We start from the raw sequence: 18452 nt of genomic DNA, 5'->3' as shown, positions 1-18452 counted from the left end.
CAATGAGTACAGCCCCAATCTACTCAGTCTCTCTTCAGAGGCCAACCCTTTCAACTCCGGAATCAACCTAGTTCCTCTGCACCCCCTCCAGTGCCATTATATAGTTAAGGAAAGGTTGTCTCACCTTGAAAAGCTTTGCTAACTTGTGAGGTACCGTTTTTGTGATGCCAGGATCGCAGTGAGGTCTGATTTCCGTAAGGTTAGCCTCAGCTTCTTGTCTCGTTACAGAGACACTCGCTTCCTTTGGTGGCCAGAAAGCACGTTGAGTACGGGAGTGTGAAATCTGCCTACACGCAGCCAACACTATCCTATTTTCCCACCCTCCCGCAACAACCAGTTGACGTAAACTGCAATTAACAGATAGGAACACAATCGAAAAACATTGCTGCCAATTGTTTATGTTTGAGAGGCAGACAAGCGGGGCGAGCCACAGACGCATAATTGCTGTGGGTGCATACTTTAGTCGTGTATCAGAGGGATTGTGAGACTTGCCTCACAGTGAATTAACTATATGCTGCTGGATACCGGGTCATAGCTTTGTTGTAACAAGATATCTGCTTGGAACATATCCACTAGATGGGCTGAAACATACAAACATAGAAGAGAAGATCAGGAGGAGGCCATTTGGCCCTTCAAACCTGTTCCGCCATTCATCACCATCATGGCTGATTGTCCAACTCAGTAGCCTAATCCTGCTTTCTCCCCATAACCTTTGATCCCATTCGCCCCAAGTGCTATATCCAGCCACCTCTTGGATACATTCAATGTTTTGGCATCAACTACTTCCTGTGGTAACGAATTCCACAGGCTCTCTGGGTGAAGAAATGTCTCCTTATCTCTGTCCTATTTGGTCTACCCCGAATCCTCAGACTGTGACCCCCTGGTCTGGACTCCCCCCACCATCGGGAACATCCTTCTTGCATCTACCCTGTCTAGTCCTGTTAGAATTTTATAAGTCTCTATGAGATCCCCTCCTCATTCGTCCGAAAACAATCCTAACCTAGTCAATCTCTCCTCATACATCAGTCCTGCTGTCCCCGGAATCAGGCTGGAGGGCTGCCTTCCCTGCCTGATGATTCTATGGGCTGAAGTTTTCCCAGAAGACAGGGTCAAAAGTGGGAGGTGAAGGCCTGAGTGACACAGTGGAAGAGAAAGGAGGTTGCCGCCAAGTCAACTGTTAAAGGTAGCGGCAGAGCCCCAGTTGCTCGCAGCCCGATCAGTGCCCTCTCACCCTGTAACATCAGGGGATACGACACCTCAATGGCACAGTGCCTTCCAAGGCTGGGGAGCTGGATTAAAATTCAGGGTCTGGGGGTTGAGTTTTCTTTGGAGCACATTGCCGCGAGAGAGCTTATAGTCACTGCTGGAACTCTCTGTGGGCCATCAGAGGGGCATCACCCACAGGAGCTGCTGGGAGGCAGCCGGGATTCGCTAGGTGGTCTCCCCAAACACAGAGGGCCTTTTTGATGTCCTCGGAGGTGGGAAATGCTGCTTGAAGTCGGCCACCTAAGTGACTCAATTCATAGAACCACGAAAACCCTACAGTGCAGAAAGAGGCCCTTCGGCCCATTGAGTCCACACCGACCACAATCCCACCCAGGCCCTACCCCCATATCCCTACACATTTTACCCACTAATCCCTCTAACCTATGCATCTCAGGGCACTAAGGGGCAATTTTTTTTTTAGAATGGCCAATCAACCTAACCTGCACATCTTTGGACTGTGGGAGCAAACCGGAGCACCCGGAGGAAACCCACGCAGACACGAGGAGAATGTGCGAACTCCACACAGACAGTGACCCGAGCTGGGAATCGAACCCAGGTCGCTGGAGCTGTGAAGCAGCAGTGCTAACCACTGTGCCGCCCGTCAATTGCCTCCCGCCAGGCTTCCCGCCACTGGAAATATGGAATGGCAGCAGGGAGACATTGGGATTCCCTCTCCTGTCCCAGACTATCGCTAATGGACCAAGAAAGCTCAACCCTATGACTCCAAAACGGTTTGAAGTGAGTTCAATGTGGCTCCTGGTCTGCGCAGAGGGAGAACACACAGATAGCAAAGAGGGCAAAGAGCGAAGAATCTTTCAATCTTTCGTTTTCACTTCCTTTATGAGTATCGGCCAAGCCATTTACTGATTGCAAGTGTTGAGAAGCCAAAACAGTCACTTTCTTTGTGTTCAACCATGTCTTTCTGTTTCATTTTGCTGCTTTTGAAAGTGTGGGAGATAAGATGTGTTCCCATATTATGTTGATGACTTGAATTGCTGCCCAGTTAGTTCAAATGGATTTAATTATGCCTATTAACTATTCCAAGCCACTAAAGCAAGATAAGGCAGGGGTTGGGTGTGTGCATGGCGGGACAGACAGGCAATAAACTACAAAGGGTTGTGAACGAAACCCAGTCCGTCACTCAAACCAGCCTCCCATTCACTGACTCTGTCTACACTTCCCGCTGCCTCGGCAAAGCAGCCAGCATAATTAAGGACACTACGCGCCCCAGAAATTCTTTCTTCCAACTTCTTCCGTCGGGAGAAAGATACAAAAGCCTGAGGTCACATACCAACCGACTCAAGAATAGCTTCTTCCCTGCTGCTGTCAGACTGCTGAATAAACCTACCTTGCATTAAGTTGATCTTTCTCTACACCCTAGCTATGACTGTAACACTACACTCTGCACCCTCTCCTTTCCATTTTTGTTATTCATTTGTGGGACGTGGACATTGCTAGCTGGCCAGCATTTATTGCCCATCCTCCCTCTGTACGGTGGGCTTTGTCTGTTTTGCGACTTCTTGCAAGCTGGGCCCAGCATACCTTCTTAATTTCATCTTATACACTTGTCCTATGCTTCTAAAACTTCATTCTACATTCCGCACTCTCTTCTTTCCTTCTCTATGAGTGATATGCTTCGCCTGTGTAGCGTGCAAGTAGCAATACTCTTAACCTATGCGTGACAATAATAAATCAAATCAAACAAGGCAACTATTAGTCAGACATTTCCAGTTATATACACACGGAACATGGGGGAGTATTTTGTATCCTGATAAAGTGTTCATGTGGGCAGTGTGGTGATATTCATAGCAAGTGTGGAGGGGAGTGGGGAGAATTGGGGAGCAGGCGAAAGGTCAGCTTTTAAGATTCATGTGGTTACTTGATGAGGGGCGGACGATCTTGGAGAAGTGGGGGGGAGGAGCTGATGATCGGGTGGGTGGGGGTGGAGGTGAGGGTAGGATAGAGAGGTGCCGATCATGATCAGATGTGGGGAACAGAGCCCTGAGACCTGTGTGGAGGGGGGGGGGGGCGGGGGGTGGGTGATGTTTACTCAGGTTCTGACTGGGTGTGAGTTAGGGTGATTGGCCACGGTAAATTGCCCCTTCTTGTCAGGGGGATTAGCAGGGTAAATGTGTGGGGTTACAGGGATAGGGGCCTGGGTGGGATTGTGGTTGGTGCAGGCTGGATGGGCCAAATGGCCTCTTCCTGCACTGTAGGGATTCTATTTTCTTATATCAGCCTAAATGGAGATACTGGCAACCTAAGGATAAACTTGCTGTGTTTGACTAGCGTGTCATTAAACTCCAGACATATATTTATTTCTTCATGTTTATGTAACTCCATAGGCATCACGGATTTTTAACTGGGAAATTTCTTGGCCATTGGCCATATTAAACCCAAGCAAGTTAGCATTGTTGTCTTGTAAAAACACACAAGAAGCTTCCGGTTCTATTCCAATTACGCCGATATAAATGTGTTCTATCACTGTTGAAATTTGAATTGCTGTTACTGTTATAATCATCCCCTGTGGGGAAAGTATGACATTGACTACTTAACTGCATCTTGCTTTTGATTGCAACGATTTTAAAGGGCGACACGGCGGCACAGCTGTTAGCACAGCTGCCTCGCAGCGCCGGGCACCCGGTTCGATTCCGGCCTTGGGTCACTGTCTGTGTGGAGGCCGCACATTCTCCCCGTGTCTGCGTGGGTTTCCTCCGGGCGCTCCGATTTCGCCCGGCACTCCAAAGCTGTGCGGGTTAGGTGGATTGACCGTGCTAAACTGCCCCTTAGTGCCACAGGATGTGTAGGTTAGATGGGATTAGCTTTGGTAAAAATGTAGGGTTACAGGGTTAGGATGGAGAAGAGGGCCTGGGTAAAATGCTCAGAGAGTTGGTGTAGACTCAATGGGCCAAATGGCCTCCTTTTCACTGTGGGATTCCGTGATTCTTCAGAAGGTTTTCTCCCAGAAGTTAACATCCTGCCTCTGTATATTCTGTGCCCCTATTGGAATTTATCTGATCTCCAATTTTTGCTGTGATGGTGTTATCATACGTTAGAAATCCATTTGACTTGTTTTATGATTTTCACATGTATGGGGATACAGAAAAAAGTATTGTTTCTTGTGTGCTATCCAGACAAAGCACACCGTTCATAGAGTATGTAGGGGAGAAGGAAAGGAGAGGGTGCAGAATGTGGTATTACAGTCATAGCTAGGGTGTAGAGAAAGATCGACACAATGCAAAGGAGGTCCATTCGCAAGTCTGATAGCAGCAGGGATTGTGAATCCTGGACTATGAAAGGATTAGTTTTCTTATTCAATACTCGTTGGGCAGGTTTCTCCCTCCCAACCCCCCTTCCACCCCACCCCCCAGCAGCATGTACTGTGGAGGCAGCTTGCTATTGGCTGCCGATGCGATCTTTTGGCCCACCAGTGTTTACACCATTTTGCGTGGAACAGCCCGCCATGTCGCAGGGGATCCTGTTGCAGGGAGGATCACCTTCGGCGGGTCTGGAAGATCCCACCGGTCAGCAGGGCTGGACAATCCCACCCATTATGTCTTAAGGGAAAAGATATATGGACATTCGAGGGAATGTGCCTTTCAGTGCCAGAGACCAAGAACTGGAAAGTGGGAGTGGGTTGAATGGCTGTTTTCCGCAGGCCCAGACATGATGGGCTGAATGGCCATCCTCCTGTGCTGTGAGTTTCTATGTTGCATTTACTCAATGCATAAGCTTCTGCCAACAGAGTGCCTGCAACCCATGGATCCAACCATAGGAAAGTTACACCATACAAAGAGGCCATTCAGCCTGTTGAATCTGTGCTTGCCAGAAGATAAATTTAAAAAACTAGCTGTCCATTCTAATCCCATCTTCCAGCACTCAGACCATGGCCTTGTAGGTTACAACACTTTAGACGCAGATCCGAGTACCAGGGGTGGGTGGACATTTACACCTATGTTTTGAGGGTTCCAAACTGGGCAGTGAATTCCAAACGTTCACCGCCCTGCGGGTGAAGATATTTTTTATCATGTCTGCTCCATGGTTAGGTTAATTGGCCATGCTAAAAAATTTCCCTTAGTGTCCTGAGATGCGTAGGTTAGAGGGATTAGTGGGTAAAGTATGTAAGGATATGGGGATAGGGCCTGGGTGGGTTTGTGTTTGGTGCAGACTCGATGGGCCGAAGGGCCTCTTTCTGCACTGTAGGGCTCTATGATTCTAATCCTTCTACCAGTCGCTTACCAGTGTCCCCAGTAATTAACCTCTCCACTAGGGGAAACAAGTCTTCACTTGTCCACTCTATCTAGGCCCTCACAATGTTGCATACCTCAATCAGGTCACCCCCCTCACCCTGGATCCTCAGTTAAAAGGAAAGGAACTCGCAGACTGTCTAATCTTTCCTCAGAGTTGCAATTTCTAAGCCCTGGCAGCGGTCTGTCTCACCTAATCTAACAAACTGTCCTGAATGCTATTCAATTTAATTAACATCCCACGAGAGGCGAATCTTCACAAGATGAAAAGCTTCCAAGAAGTAAAAAGAGTGACATTTCTCTGCTAATCACCAAAGATAATCGAGTTAAAACTTCAGGACGTCTGGCGAGCATTGTAAGTAACGTAGGGGATGGAGGAGATGAACTTCACAGATGAACTTTCCACAGCATCGGTGCGCTGAATCAAAGAGACTTCAAAACAGTTCCTAGCAAGCTTGTTTTTGAAAAAGACAGTGTAGTTCTTAGTACACTATCTGCCATCATTTCCATTCACGAACAGAGCTCAAAGGAAGGGATACTGATGTGAGACAAAATTCACAGTGGTTAGCACTGCTGCCTCACAGCATCAGGGACCCAGGTTCAATTTCCAGCTTGTGTCACGGTCTGTACGGAGTCTGCATGTTCTCCCCGTGTCTGCGTGGGCTTACTCCGGGTGCTCTTGTTTCCTCCCACAGTTCGAAAGACCTGCTGGTTAGATGCATTGGCCATGCTAAATTCTCCCTCAGTGTACCCAAACAGGCGCCGGAGTGTGGTGACTTGGCGATTTTCACAGTAACTTCATTGCAGTGTTAATGTAAGCCTACTTGTGACACTAATAAATAAACCTTAAACTATAGAAAAACTTAACAAAATCATACCTGGTCCTAGTCAATAATGCAGAACATAAACAGCAATATGAATCCAACCAGCCTCCCAACCATTGACACCGTCTACATTTCCCACTGTCTCGGCAAAGCAGCCGGCATAATTAAGGACCCCACGCACCCCGGACATTCTCTCTTCCACCTTCTTCCTTCGGGAAAAAAAGATACAAAAGTCTGAGGTCACGTACCAACCGACTCAAGAACGGCTTCTTCCCTGTTGCTGTCAGACTTTTGACCTACCTTGAATTAAGTTGATCTTTCTCTACAACCTGGCTATGACTGTAGCACTACATTCTGCACCTTCTCCTTTCCTTCTCTATGAATGGTATGCTTTGTCTGTATGACGCATAAGAAACAATACTTTTCTGTGTAAGTTTTTCAAATAAATAAATCAGTATTCAAATATAAAAGCATTGAACATAAGAACATAAGAACATAAGAAATAGGAGCAGGAGTAGGCCATCTAGCCCTTCGAGCCTGCCCCGCCATTCAATAAGATCATGGCTGATCTGTCGTGGCTCAGTTCCACTTTCCCGCCCTCTCCCCATAACCCTTAATCCCCTCTCTTATCAAGAACCCATCAACCTGCTTCTTAAAAATATTTAGCGAGGCAGCCTCCACCACTTCAACGGGCAGAGAATTCCAGAGATTCACCACCCTTTGAGTGAAGAAGTTCCTCCTCAACTCCGTTCTAAACCGCCTCCCCTTTATCTTGAGGCTGTGCCCCCTAGTCCTACTGTCTTTTTTGAGCGGGAAGAGTCTCTCCACCTCTATCCTATCCATCCCATTCATCATCTTATACGTCTCAATGAGATCTCCCCTCATTCTTCTAAACTCTAACGAGTACAAGCCTAGTTTATTCAGCCTCTCCTCATAGCTCAATCCCCTCAACTCCGGTATCAGCCTAGTAAACCTCCTCTGCACTCCCTCCAGGGCCAAAATATCCTTGCGCAGGTGCGGCGCCCAAAACTGCACACAGTACTCAGTAAGCTTAAAGATATACAAAATGATGAGTTAAGAAGCATCTGTATTGTTTATTCCATCGGTCAACACTTGATCAGTTGTTCCTTTCTCGGGGTTAATCTGGCTTCATCTCTTATGTTTCCGTTGGCCTGCATGCTGGAAATTCAGAAAGCGGGTACAAGATTTTAAATGTTTTACACAGGAGTGGGTGCACATTTACCCCTGCCCACTGCTGGAGCAGAGTGGCAGACGCGGAGGAGGGTGTCGCGTGTGTCATCAGGTGACCTGTCCTTTGACCATTGACCCCCGGTGGTATTTTACCAGTGATGGGGAGACCTGTGCTTGCAGGATTAGCCCTGAGAAGCTGAAATCACTGTTCCAGTCTCAACATCAAGCTCTCTGAACTGTCAAGGGGTAGGTTCAACCCGGCAAGAGGTGAAGGCAAGAGCAGTTGCCCCATTTTCCCAGGGGTACAGAATATAAAGCCAATGGAGTGTTGACCAAAGTCATCTTCTCAGCTACAAGTTGATCTCAAGCAGGAAGCTCCTCCTCCTCTTCCTCCAGCTCCCGCCCTCTGTGACTTGCCCTTCTTCTTGTGGGAACTAAACTCGCACATTCAATTGCTTCAGTTTTCCAAAGAAGTTATCATCCCGCTTAACCAGGATTTAACATCCTGGTGACTCCACACCAGTGCAGGCACTTGCATTTCAAAGCAAATTAAAGTTTACTTATTAGCCACAAGTAAGGCTGACATTAACACTGCAGTGAAGTTACTGTGAAATTCATTTATCCCCGTCTACTTGCCCCCAACTTTGTTGCCACCCGCTGGGCACTGAGAGCAGAATATTCTGCCGTGTGTTTCTGCTGCATCAGGCGTTTGTGGTCTGTGCTGTAGCACACAGGTACATTCTCCACTGTGATGCACTGTGAGGAGGAACGGCACGGTGGCTCAGTGGTTAGCACTGCTGCCTCACAGCGCCAGGGACTCAGGTTCAATTCCCGGCTCGGGTCACTGTCTGTGTGGATTCTGCACATTCTCCCCGTGTTTGCAGTTGGGATCCCCAGAAATGTCATTTCGGCTAATTGTAGCATCCCTGCAGTGCAGAAGGAGGCTATTCAGCCCATCGAGCCTGCACCGACAACAATCCCACCAGCCTCTATCCCCATGTAGTTACCCTGCTAATCCCCCTAAACGACATGTCTTGGAGCACCAGGAACAATTTAGCATGGCCAATCAACCTAACCTGCATATTTCCCACTTGTGGGAAGAAACTGGAGCACCTGGAGGAAACCCACGCAGAAGTATATACAAGCTCTGCACAGTCACCCAAGCCGGGAATTGAACCCGGGTCCCTGGTGCTGTGAGGCAGCAGTACTAACCACTGTACCACCGTGCTGCCCTAGAAGGAGTCCATTCAACCCATCGGGTCAGCACCGACCACAATCCCACCCAGCCCCGATTCCTGTGACAGCACATTTTTACCCTGCTAATCCCCCTGACGTTAGAACATAAGAACATAAGAAATAGGAGCAGGAGTAGGCCATCTAGCCCTTCGAGCCTGCCCTGCCATTCAATAAGATCATGGCTGATCTGTCGTGGCTCAGTTCCACATTCCTGCCCTCTCCCCATAACCCTTAATCCCCTTGCCTATCAAAAACCTAACAACCCGCGTCTTAAATATATTTAGCGAGGCAGCCTCCACCACTTCAACAGGCAGAGAATTCCAGAGATTCACCACCCTTTGAGTTCCTCCCCAACTCCGTTCTAAACCGTCCCCCCTTTATCTTGAGGCTGTGCCCTCTAGTCCTACTGTCCTTTCTGAGCGGGAAGAGCCTCTCCACCTCTATCCTATCCATCCCATTCATCATCTTATATGTCTCAATGAGATCTCCCCTCATTCTTCTAAACTCTAACGAGTACAAGCCAAGTTTATTCAGCCTCTCCTCATTGTTCAACCCCCTCAACTCCGGTATCAGCCTAGTAAACCTCCTCCGCACTCCCTCCAAGGCCAAAATAAACTGCACACAGTACTCCAGCTGCGGCCTCACCAGTGCCCTGTACAGTTGCAGCAAGACCTCCCTACTTTTATATTCAATCCCCCTCGCTATGAAGGCCAGCATCCCATTAGCCTTCCTGACCACCTGCTGCACCTGCAGGCTGGGTTTTTGCGATTCATGCACAAGGACCCCGAGGTCCCTCTGCACCGTCGCATGCTGCAGTTTTTCGCCATGTAAGTAATAATCCTTCCTACCATTATTCCCACCAAAGTGGACAACTTCACACTTGCCAACATTAAATTAGGGTCAATTTAGCATGGCCAATTAACCTAACCCACACATCTTTGGACTGTGGGAGGAAATTGGAGCACGCGGGGGGAAACCCATGCAGACACGGGGAGAATGTGCAAACTCCACACAGATAGTGACCCAAGTCCGGAATTGGGGCTGGGTCCCTGGCACTGTGAGGCAGCAGTGCTAACCACTGTTGCACCGTGCCGCTGGGGTATGGAGACCTTCCAGCTTTGCAAAACTTCCCTTGAAAGCTGTTCTTTCCTTTCTGAAACCTCAAGGCCTTTTCCCTTATTGAGCTTCTTGTAATTGTTTTGTGAATGTCACGCTCTGCTGAACAATTCACATTAAAAGTTTACGAAGCTACCATTTCCTGCAGTGAACGGTGACTGCAGCAGCACTGCAGATCTAATCTCCTGTGAGAGTTACAGTTAAACAGAATCCCCAGAAACAGTATCCGCTTATCGAGAAGGCAGAAGGAAAAGCAGAGAAGGATCGCGCAGCACAATCACAGCAATCGCAGCGAGACATGGTTTAATGGAGACAGTGAATCATTGTTCTCCAATGGGTGGACTTACATCGCTTCCATTTGGCATCACTTGGAACTTCATATAGTTGCTGACCAGCTGAACATTTTAAACCGTCTGAATTAATAGAGATCTTTTGCAATGCTCACAGTTAGGGTGTTAAACTGTTAACCGCTGACCTCTTGCCAAAAGGAGTTAGGATATGATTTCAGAGAGGCCACCGTTCTCAGCCCCTGACCTATCCCCGTATGATGTATGCCCCAGTACATCGGGCCTGGGCTAACATTCAGATTACGATAGTTAGAAGCACTGCCTGTATCTACACCTGAACAATGGGAGCACAGCGAAGGTTTACCAGGCTGATTCCTGGGACGACAGGTCTGTCATACGAGGAGAGACTGAGTCGGTTAGGATTATATTCGCTGGAGTTTAGAGAAGTGAAAGGGGATCTCTGAGAAACTTCTAACAGAGTTACAAAATTCTAACAGAGTTACAGTCGGAAGTCTCACAACACCAGGTTAAATTCCAAGTTTATTTGGTAACTCACTCTATGGAGCGCTGCTCCTTCATTGGGCGAGTTAACTTGTGAATTCCATTCACCTGAATTTCGGGCAACGCTCCAAAAGCTCGTGATTCCAAATAAACCTGTTGGACTTTAACCTGGTGTTGTGAGACTTCCTACTGTGCCCACCCCAGTCCAACGCTGGCATCTCCACTTCATGGCTGACAGAGTTAGACAGGATAGATTCAGAAAGAATGTGAATAGAGCGGCACAGTGGTTAGCACTGCTACCTCGCAGCGCCATGGACCCACATTCAATTCCCGGCTTGGGTCACTCACTGTGTGAAGTTTGCACATTCTCCCTGTGTCTGCGTGGGTTTCCTCCGGGTGCTCTAGATTCCTCCCACAGTCCGAAGATGTGCATTTTAAGTTGATTAGCCATGGTAAATTGCCCCTTAGTATCAGGGGGACTAGCAGAATAAACACTTGGAGTTACAGGGATGGAGGCTGGGTGGGCTTGTGGTCGGTGCAGGCTCGATGGGCTGATATTCTAATCTTCAATATTGTTTCTTGCACTTTGCGAATGACATTTCTGCTCAGCATCTGTGTGAAAATGATGCTTTTGAGAAAGGAATAAGGATGTAAAGAATCTGTGTGGCGTTTGCACATTCTCCCTGTGTCTGTGTGGGTTTCCTCCGGGCGCTCCAGTTTCCTCCCACAGTCCAAAGATGTGCGGGCCAGGTTGATTGGCTAGCATGGGCACCGATGGGCTGAATGGCCTCCTTCTGCATTATACTGGGGGGATTAGCTGGATAAATATATGGGGTTATGGGGATTGGGCCTGGGTGGGATTGATGTCGGTGCAGACTCAACAGGCCTCCTTCTGTACTATGGGGATTCTGTTTAAACATTCATACGTAAAGTCTGCTGATTGGAGGTTCCACTAGCACGGGGGCACAGTAGTTAGCACTGCTGCCTCACAGCGCCAGGGACTTGGTTTCGTCTCCCAGCTTGGGTCACTGTCTGTGTGGAGTTTGCACATTCTCCCCGTGCCTGCATGGGTTTCCTCCAGGTACTCCAGTTTCCTCCCACAGTCCAAAGATGTGCGGGTTAGTTGACTGGCCATGCTAAATTGATACTTCAGTATCAGGGGGATTGGCACTGTGTGCAGTTCTGGTCGCCTCACCATAGGAAAGACGTAGAAGCTATTGAAAGGGTACAGAGGAGATTTACAAGGATGTTGCCTGGACTGGGAGGCATGCCTTATGAAGTTAGGTTGAGGGAGCTGGGACTCTTTTCCCTGGAGAGACGAAGGTTGAGAGGCGACCTGACAGAAGTTTATAAAATGTTGAGAGGAATAGATAGGGTGGATTCTCAGAGGCTATTTCCCCGGGTTGAAATGGTCGCTACGAGAGGACACAGATTTAAGGTGCGGGGAGGAAAGTACAGAAGTGATGTTAGGGGTAAGTTTTTCACTCAGAGGGTGGTGAGTGAATGGAATCGGCTGCCGTCAGTGGTGGTGGAGGCGAACTCACTGGGGTCTTTTAAAAGACTTCTGGATGAGTATATGGGGTTTAATGGATTGGGGGTTATAGATAGGTCTATAGATTGGTAGATGTTGATGTGATCGGCGCAACTCGTGGGCCAAAGGGCCTGTTTGTGCTGTAGTGTTCTATGTTTCTATGTTTCTATGTGAATACACGGGGTTACGGGACTAGGACTGGGTGGGATTGTTGTTGGTGCAGGCTCAATGGGCCAAATGGCCTCCATCTGCAGTGTAGGATTCTATTAATTCAGCGCAAGAATGTAAGAAATGGGAGCAGGAGTAGTCCATTCGGCCCATCAAACACATTCTATTCAGTGCGATCATGACTGATCTTCTGCCTCAACTCCAGTTTCCTTCCCGCTCACCAATTCCCCGAAAGATCAAAAATGTGCCTATTTTAGCCCTGAGAACCTCAACCCTCTGGGGTAGAGAATTCCAAAGATTCACAACCCTCTGAGTGAAGTAATCTCTCCTCATCTCAGCCTCAAATGATCAGCCCCTTATCCTGAGGCTGTGCCCCGTGTTTTGATTTGATTCGATTTATTATTGTCACACGTATTAACATACAGTGAAAAATGTTGTTTCTTGCGCGCTGTACAGACAAAGCATACCGTTCATAGAGTACATAGGGAAGGAGAGGGTACAGAATGTAGTGTTACAGTTGTAGCTTGGGTACAGAGAAAGATCACCTTAATATATGATAGGCCCATTTCAAAAGTCTGACGGCAGCAGGGAAGAATCTGTTCTTGAGTCGGTTGGTACGTGTCCTCAGAATTTTGTGTCTGTTTCTCAACGGAAGAAGGTGGAAGAGAGAATGTCCGGTGTGTGTGGGGTCCTTAATTATGCTGGCTGCTTTTCCGAGGCAGCGGGAAACGTAGACGGAATCAATGAATGGGAGGCTAGATTTTGTGATAGACTGGGCTTCGTTCATGACCCTTTGTAGTTTCTTGCGGACTTGGTCAGTGCAGGAGCCATACCAAGCTGTGATACAACCAGAAAGAATGCTTTCTACGGTGCAACTGTTAAAGTTGGTGAGAATCGTAGCTGACATGCCGAATTTTAGATTCTCTAACCAGTGGAAACAATGCCTCAGTGTCCAACTACCAAACGCCCTTCAGAATTTTGTGGGTTTCTCTGAAATAAGTGTGAAAGTTTCGTTCTGATACACACAGGATGTAACTGTGTGTGTGTGTAACTTACACATTAGATTTTCCTTTCCCTGGGTACTATGTTTGCATTTATTTATATTTTCTTATTTCTCTCTTTTCCACAGGAGCAGGGAATCCAAATTGTAAAATTGCCATTGTAATGGGTAGGACGGAAAACAAACTCTTTCCGAGGTAAGGAACAAATAGCTGGACATTTGGTCCAAGTGCTACGGGGCACAGTGGTTAGCATCTGTCTCACAGCCTCACAGCCTCAACCGGAATCTTGGGTTCTTTTCACACTATGTGTAACGGGCACTATTTGGCCTGGGCTTCCGATTTCTACTAACTGGCTTTGAGACAATTCACACCTCTTTAACCTGTGATTATCTCACCCTCCACTCGCACTGTCTGTACCTGAAAAGACTTGATTACCTATAAAGACTCGCATTCCAACCATTATCTTGCAATTGTGTCTCTGTCTATGTATGCCCTGTTTGCAAGCCCAACTCTCCACTCACCTGAGGAAGGAGCATCGTTCCAAAAGCTCGTGATTCCAAATAAACCTATTGGACCTTAACCTGGTGTTGTGAGACTACTGACTGTGCCAGGGACCCGAGTACGATTTCTGGGCTTGGGTCACCCTCTGTGTGGAGTCTGTACATTCTCCCCATGTCTGCGGGAGTTTCCTCCAGGTGCTCCAGTTTCCTCCTACAACCCAAAAGATGTGCTGGTTAGGTGCATTGGCCGTGCTAAATTCTCCCTCAGTGTATCCGAACAGGTGCCAGAGTGTGGCGACTAGGGGATTTTCACAGCAACTGCATTAGTAATGTAAGTCTACTCACGACACTAATACTAAGACGCAAAAGGGTTTATTTCCAATTTTGCTGCTAAAATACAGATAGGTGGAGAATATTGCAAAACCAACCCCCACCCCCCCCTTTCCAATTGCTGGACAGTTTAGGCTTGTGTAAGAAGTGTGGGTGAGGATTTGTGCACTCAGACAGTGGGTGAATGAATTAGTTCTGCAGATGATACTCAGAAGGACAAAGTGGCAATCAGATGTAAAATGAGCAGAATATCGCAGGCACTCAGGATGGAGTCTATGGGTTGATATTTAGCATTCTTGCTGTAAAGGTTGGTAGAGTCATAGAGAATCATAGATTGATACAATGCAGAAGGAGGCCATTCAGCCCTCTGTGCCCATACTAGCTCTTTTGTATCATTATCCGATTAGTCCCACTCTCTTCCTCCACAGTCTTGTGAATTATTTTGTTCAAGCAATTATCCAGTTCTCTTTTGATTGCTGTGGTTAAATCTGCTTCTACCACCCTGAGCACCAGAACTTACTGTGTTAAAATAGTGTTTCTTCAAGTTGTCACTATTTCTTTTCTCAATCCCTGTGCCCCCTGTTCGCCTTCACCCACTGGGCAAAAGTGGGTCTCACTGAATCACGAGGCTACAGAAGAAGGCCATTCGGCCCATCAAGTCTGCAATGGCAACAATCCAACCCATACCCTATCCCAGTAACCCCCACACATTTCACCCCACTAATCCCCCTGACACTAAGGGTCAATTTAGCACGGCCAATCCATCTAACCTGCACAACTTTAGAGTGTGGGAGGAAACCGGAGCACCCGGAGGAAACCCATGCAGACACGGGGAGAACGTGCAAACTCCACACAGACAGTGACCTGAGGCCCGAATCGAACCCGGGTCCCTGGCACTGTGAGGCAGCAGTGTTAACCGCAGTGTCACCGTGCCACCCTCATTTACCCTGATCGAAAATGTTCGTGTTGTTGAACACATCTTGTCAAATCTCTTCTTAACCTTAGATAAAAAGAGGAAATGCTGGAAAACCCCAGCAAGATCTGGCAGTGTCTGTGGAGAGCGCATGCTTTTAGTTCAGAATGACTCTCCTACAGTGCTCTGAAGAATAGTCAGATAGACTTGAAACATTAAACTCTGTTTTTCTCTCTCCACATACACTTCGCTAGATTTTTCCAGCATTTTCTGCTTTTATTTCAGATTTAGAACATAACATAAGAACATAAGAAATAGGAGCAGGAGTAGGCCATCTAGCCCTTCGAGCCTACCCCGCCATTCAATAAGATCATGGCTGATCTGTCGTGGCTCAGTTCCACTTTCCCGCCCTCTCCCCATAATCCTTAATCCCCTCGCTTATCAAAAACCCATCAACCCGCGTCTTAAAAATATTTAGCGAGGCAGCCTCCACCACTTCAACGGGCAGAGAATTCCAGAGATTCACCACCCTTTGAGTGAAGAAGTTCCTCCTCAACTCCGTTCTAAACCGCCCCCCCCTTTATCTTGAGGCTGTGCCCCCTAGTCCTACTGCCCTTTCTGAGCGGGAAGAGTCTCTCCACCTCTATCCTACCCATCCCATTCATCATCTTATACGTCTCAATGAGATCTCCCCTCATTCTTCTAAACTCTAACAAGTACAAGCCTAGTTTATTCAGCCTCTCCTCATAGCTCAACCCCCTCAACTCCGGCATCAGCCTAGTAAACCTCCTCTGCACTCCCTCCAAGGCCAAAATATCCTTGCGTAAGTACGGCGACCAAAACTGCACACAGTACTCCAGCTGTGGCCTCACCAATGCCCTATACAGCCGCAGCAAGACCTCCCTACTTTTATATTCAATCCCCCTCGCTATGAAGGCCAGCATCCCATTCGCCTTCCTGACCACCTGCTGCACCTGCAAGCTGGGTTTTTGCGACTCATGCACAAGGACCCCGAGGTCCCTCTGCACCGTCGCCTGCTGCAGTTTTTCGCCCCGTAAGTAATAGTCCTTCCCACCATTATTCCTACCATTATTTCCAGTATCTGTGGTACTTTGCTTTAGTATTTACTCTTGTCAACCTTCTGTGATCTGAAGAGGGCAAGTTACTTCTCCAGTCTCTCCACGTAACTGGAGCGGAATTCTCCCAAAACAATTCTTAAGTGTTGAATTCGCGTGAAAGCTGGAATAATTGGAATTCAGTGGGCGTTCAGAGAAGAATCTCCCACACTCTGTGCAATGCAGAGGCCCAGTAAGAAGTCTCACAACACCAGGTTAAAGTCCAACTGGTTTATTTGGTCGCAAACACCACTAGCTTTTGGAGCGCTGCCCCTTTGTCAGGTGACACCACCAGTAAGAATATATTACATTTAGGGGGCAGGACCTATTCCCGAAGGAGGGGCTGTAATCAGCGCGCTGAGCGAGCCACTGCGCATGTGCAGATCTGTCAGTGTCGGACTGAGCACATGCGCAGTTGCCCCTCACTGCCGGCCTCCTGATTGCTGGCCAGCTCAGTTGCTGGCTAGCGCCACAGCCTGCACAACGTCGGCTCTCTGACCCGCCCACGGCCCGATTGCTGCCCCCCCAACCATTCTCATGACCGACTGTGCCCCCCCTGCCCTTCCTCCTAGCCCACCGCGGCCTCCAGCACCCCTTACCCCTGACAATAGCCCCTCCGCCCGCAGTGCCAACCCCACAGCAAGCTGACCATGCCTGCCAGCTGACCCCCACCCCTCAGCCCCCCCTAATCGCTGGCCTCCCTCCTTCACCTACCTATCCCGACTGCAGAGTGACAATGGAACCCCCATCCCCACAGATCGGCCCCGAGGCCCTGCCCCATATTCTCTGCCCCCTTGGCACTGCCCCAAGCCCGGTGGGCACTGCCAAGGTGCACATGGGATTTGGCACTTCGCCCTTTTGGGCAGTGCCGGAGGCACAGGCTGGCACTGCCAGGGTGTCAATGCCCAAAGAGCAGCCCCCCAGCCGCCCGACCCTCTGGGAGGCCCCAATTGACCTCCCCCCTTCATTCCAGCAGGGTCGGGGGTGAAGGGAGATGCTAGCAGGCTGGAGATTTCAGTCCCGGGTTTGCTAATGAGATTCAAATGATATTGAAGTAGCCATTTTAACGGTCTGTGCGTCTCCCTGCCGATCTCCGCTGCGAGTAGATGCCACTGGAGATGCAAGCGAGATGTTTCATTGATGTTCTTTAGCTGTGACCTTCAGTATTAGCACAGCAGAACCGGAACACCAGACTAGCACACACAGACCAGATTTGCAGTTGATTTTTTACCCCTTTTCTTGTGTCTTCCTCAGAAGGGAAAAACACAAACTTTTTTTTTGTCTAGAAGCGCCGTCTTCCAACTCACATCATGCCGATAGTCTGGGATATGACACACAGGAGATGGTCTCTGCTGATATGGCAATCGGCCTCCCTTACCTCTGCAAGAGATTAAAGTTCAGATGTTAGATTGCATTTCTTCTCTTGAAATGCCTTTGTTGACGAAAGATGAGGCATTCCGTTCTCTCCAGAATAGTTGGTCAAGTGTAATCCACATTGGAAATTTCCAGCCAAGTGATTACTTTGCAGTCTTAGCCTGTTTTTGCTTGTATGTCCTTTTTTTCTAAAACAAGATATGCCTTACTTAAAAGTTCAACATGCCCCTGAGTGATTTGTGGCTATGATCTGTGGTCATGGTATTACCATTCCAGTAAATCTCTGCGGCAGTCTCTCTGAGGGGCCTGGATATCTTTCCTACAGCGTGGCAATCTGGAATTGAACACAGTATTACATAACATAAGAACATAAGAAATAGGAGCAGGAGTAGGCCATCTAGCCCTTCGAGCCTGCCCCCGCCATTCAATAAGATCATGGCTGAACTGTCGTGGCTCAGTTCCACATTCCCGCCCTCTCCCCATAACTCTTAATCCCCTCTCTTATCAAAAACCCATCAACCCGCATCTTAAAAATATTTAGCGAGGCAGCCTCCACCACTTCAACGGGCAGAGAATTCCAGAGATTCACCACCCTTTGAGTGAAGAAGTTCCTCCTCAACTCCGTTCTAAACCGCCCCCCCTTTATCTTGAGGCTGTGCCCCCTAGTCCTACTGTCCTTTCTGAGCGGGAAGAGTCTCTCCACCTCTATCCTATCCATCCCATTCATCATCTTATACGTCTCAATGAGATCTCCCCTCATTCTTCGAAACTCTAACGAGTACAAGCCTAGTTTATTCAGCCTCTCCTCATAGCTCAACCCCCTCAACTCCGGCATCAGCCTAGTCAACCTCC

At 48.2% G+C, this 18452-nt stretch overlaps 2 protein-coding genes across 3 annotated transcripts in view; one reads left to right on the top strand and one right to left on the bottom strand.

The window, feature by feature from the left end:
- LOC145352212 (atypical chemokine receptor 4-like) overlaps positions 1 to 292 on the bottom strand; it is a 28238-nt gene extending 27946 nt beyond the window's left edge. Inside the window, exon 1 of the mRNA XM_080201960.1 lies at positions 125 to 292. The gene's annotated coding sequence lies outside the window, so the exon portion shown is untranslated. The remainder of the gene's footprint in view (positions 1 to 124) is intronic.
- nphp3 (nephronophthisis 3) overlaps positions 1 to 18452 on the top strand; it is a 195575-nt gene that overhangs the window by 145977 nt on the left and 31146 nt on the right. For both annotated transcript variants that reach the window (XM_080201909.1, XM_080201916.1), the window contains one exon: positions 13497 to 13563. In XM_080201909.1, coding sequence (XP_080058035.1) covers positions 13497 to 13563 — 67 coding nt within the window. The remainder of the gene's footprint in view (positions 1 to 13496; positions 13564 to 18452) is intronic.

This window comes from Carcharhinus amblyrhynchos, chromosome 2 (genome assembly GCF_965287045.1).
Source record: "Carcharhinus amblyrhynchos chromosome 2, sCarAmb.v2.hapA, whole genome shotgun sequence".
Classification (NCBI taxonomy): Eukaryota; Metazoa; Chordata; class Chondrichthyes; order Carcharhiniformes; family Carcharhinidae; genus Carcharhinus; species Carcharhinus amblyrhynchos.
This window is presented reverse-complemented; position numbering and strand designations above follow the sequence as displayed.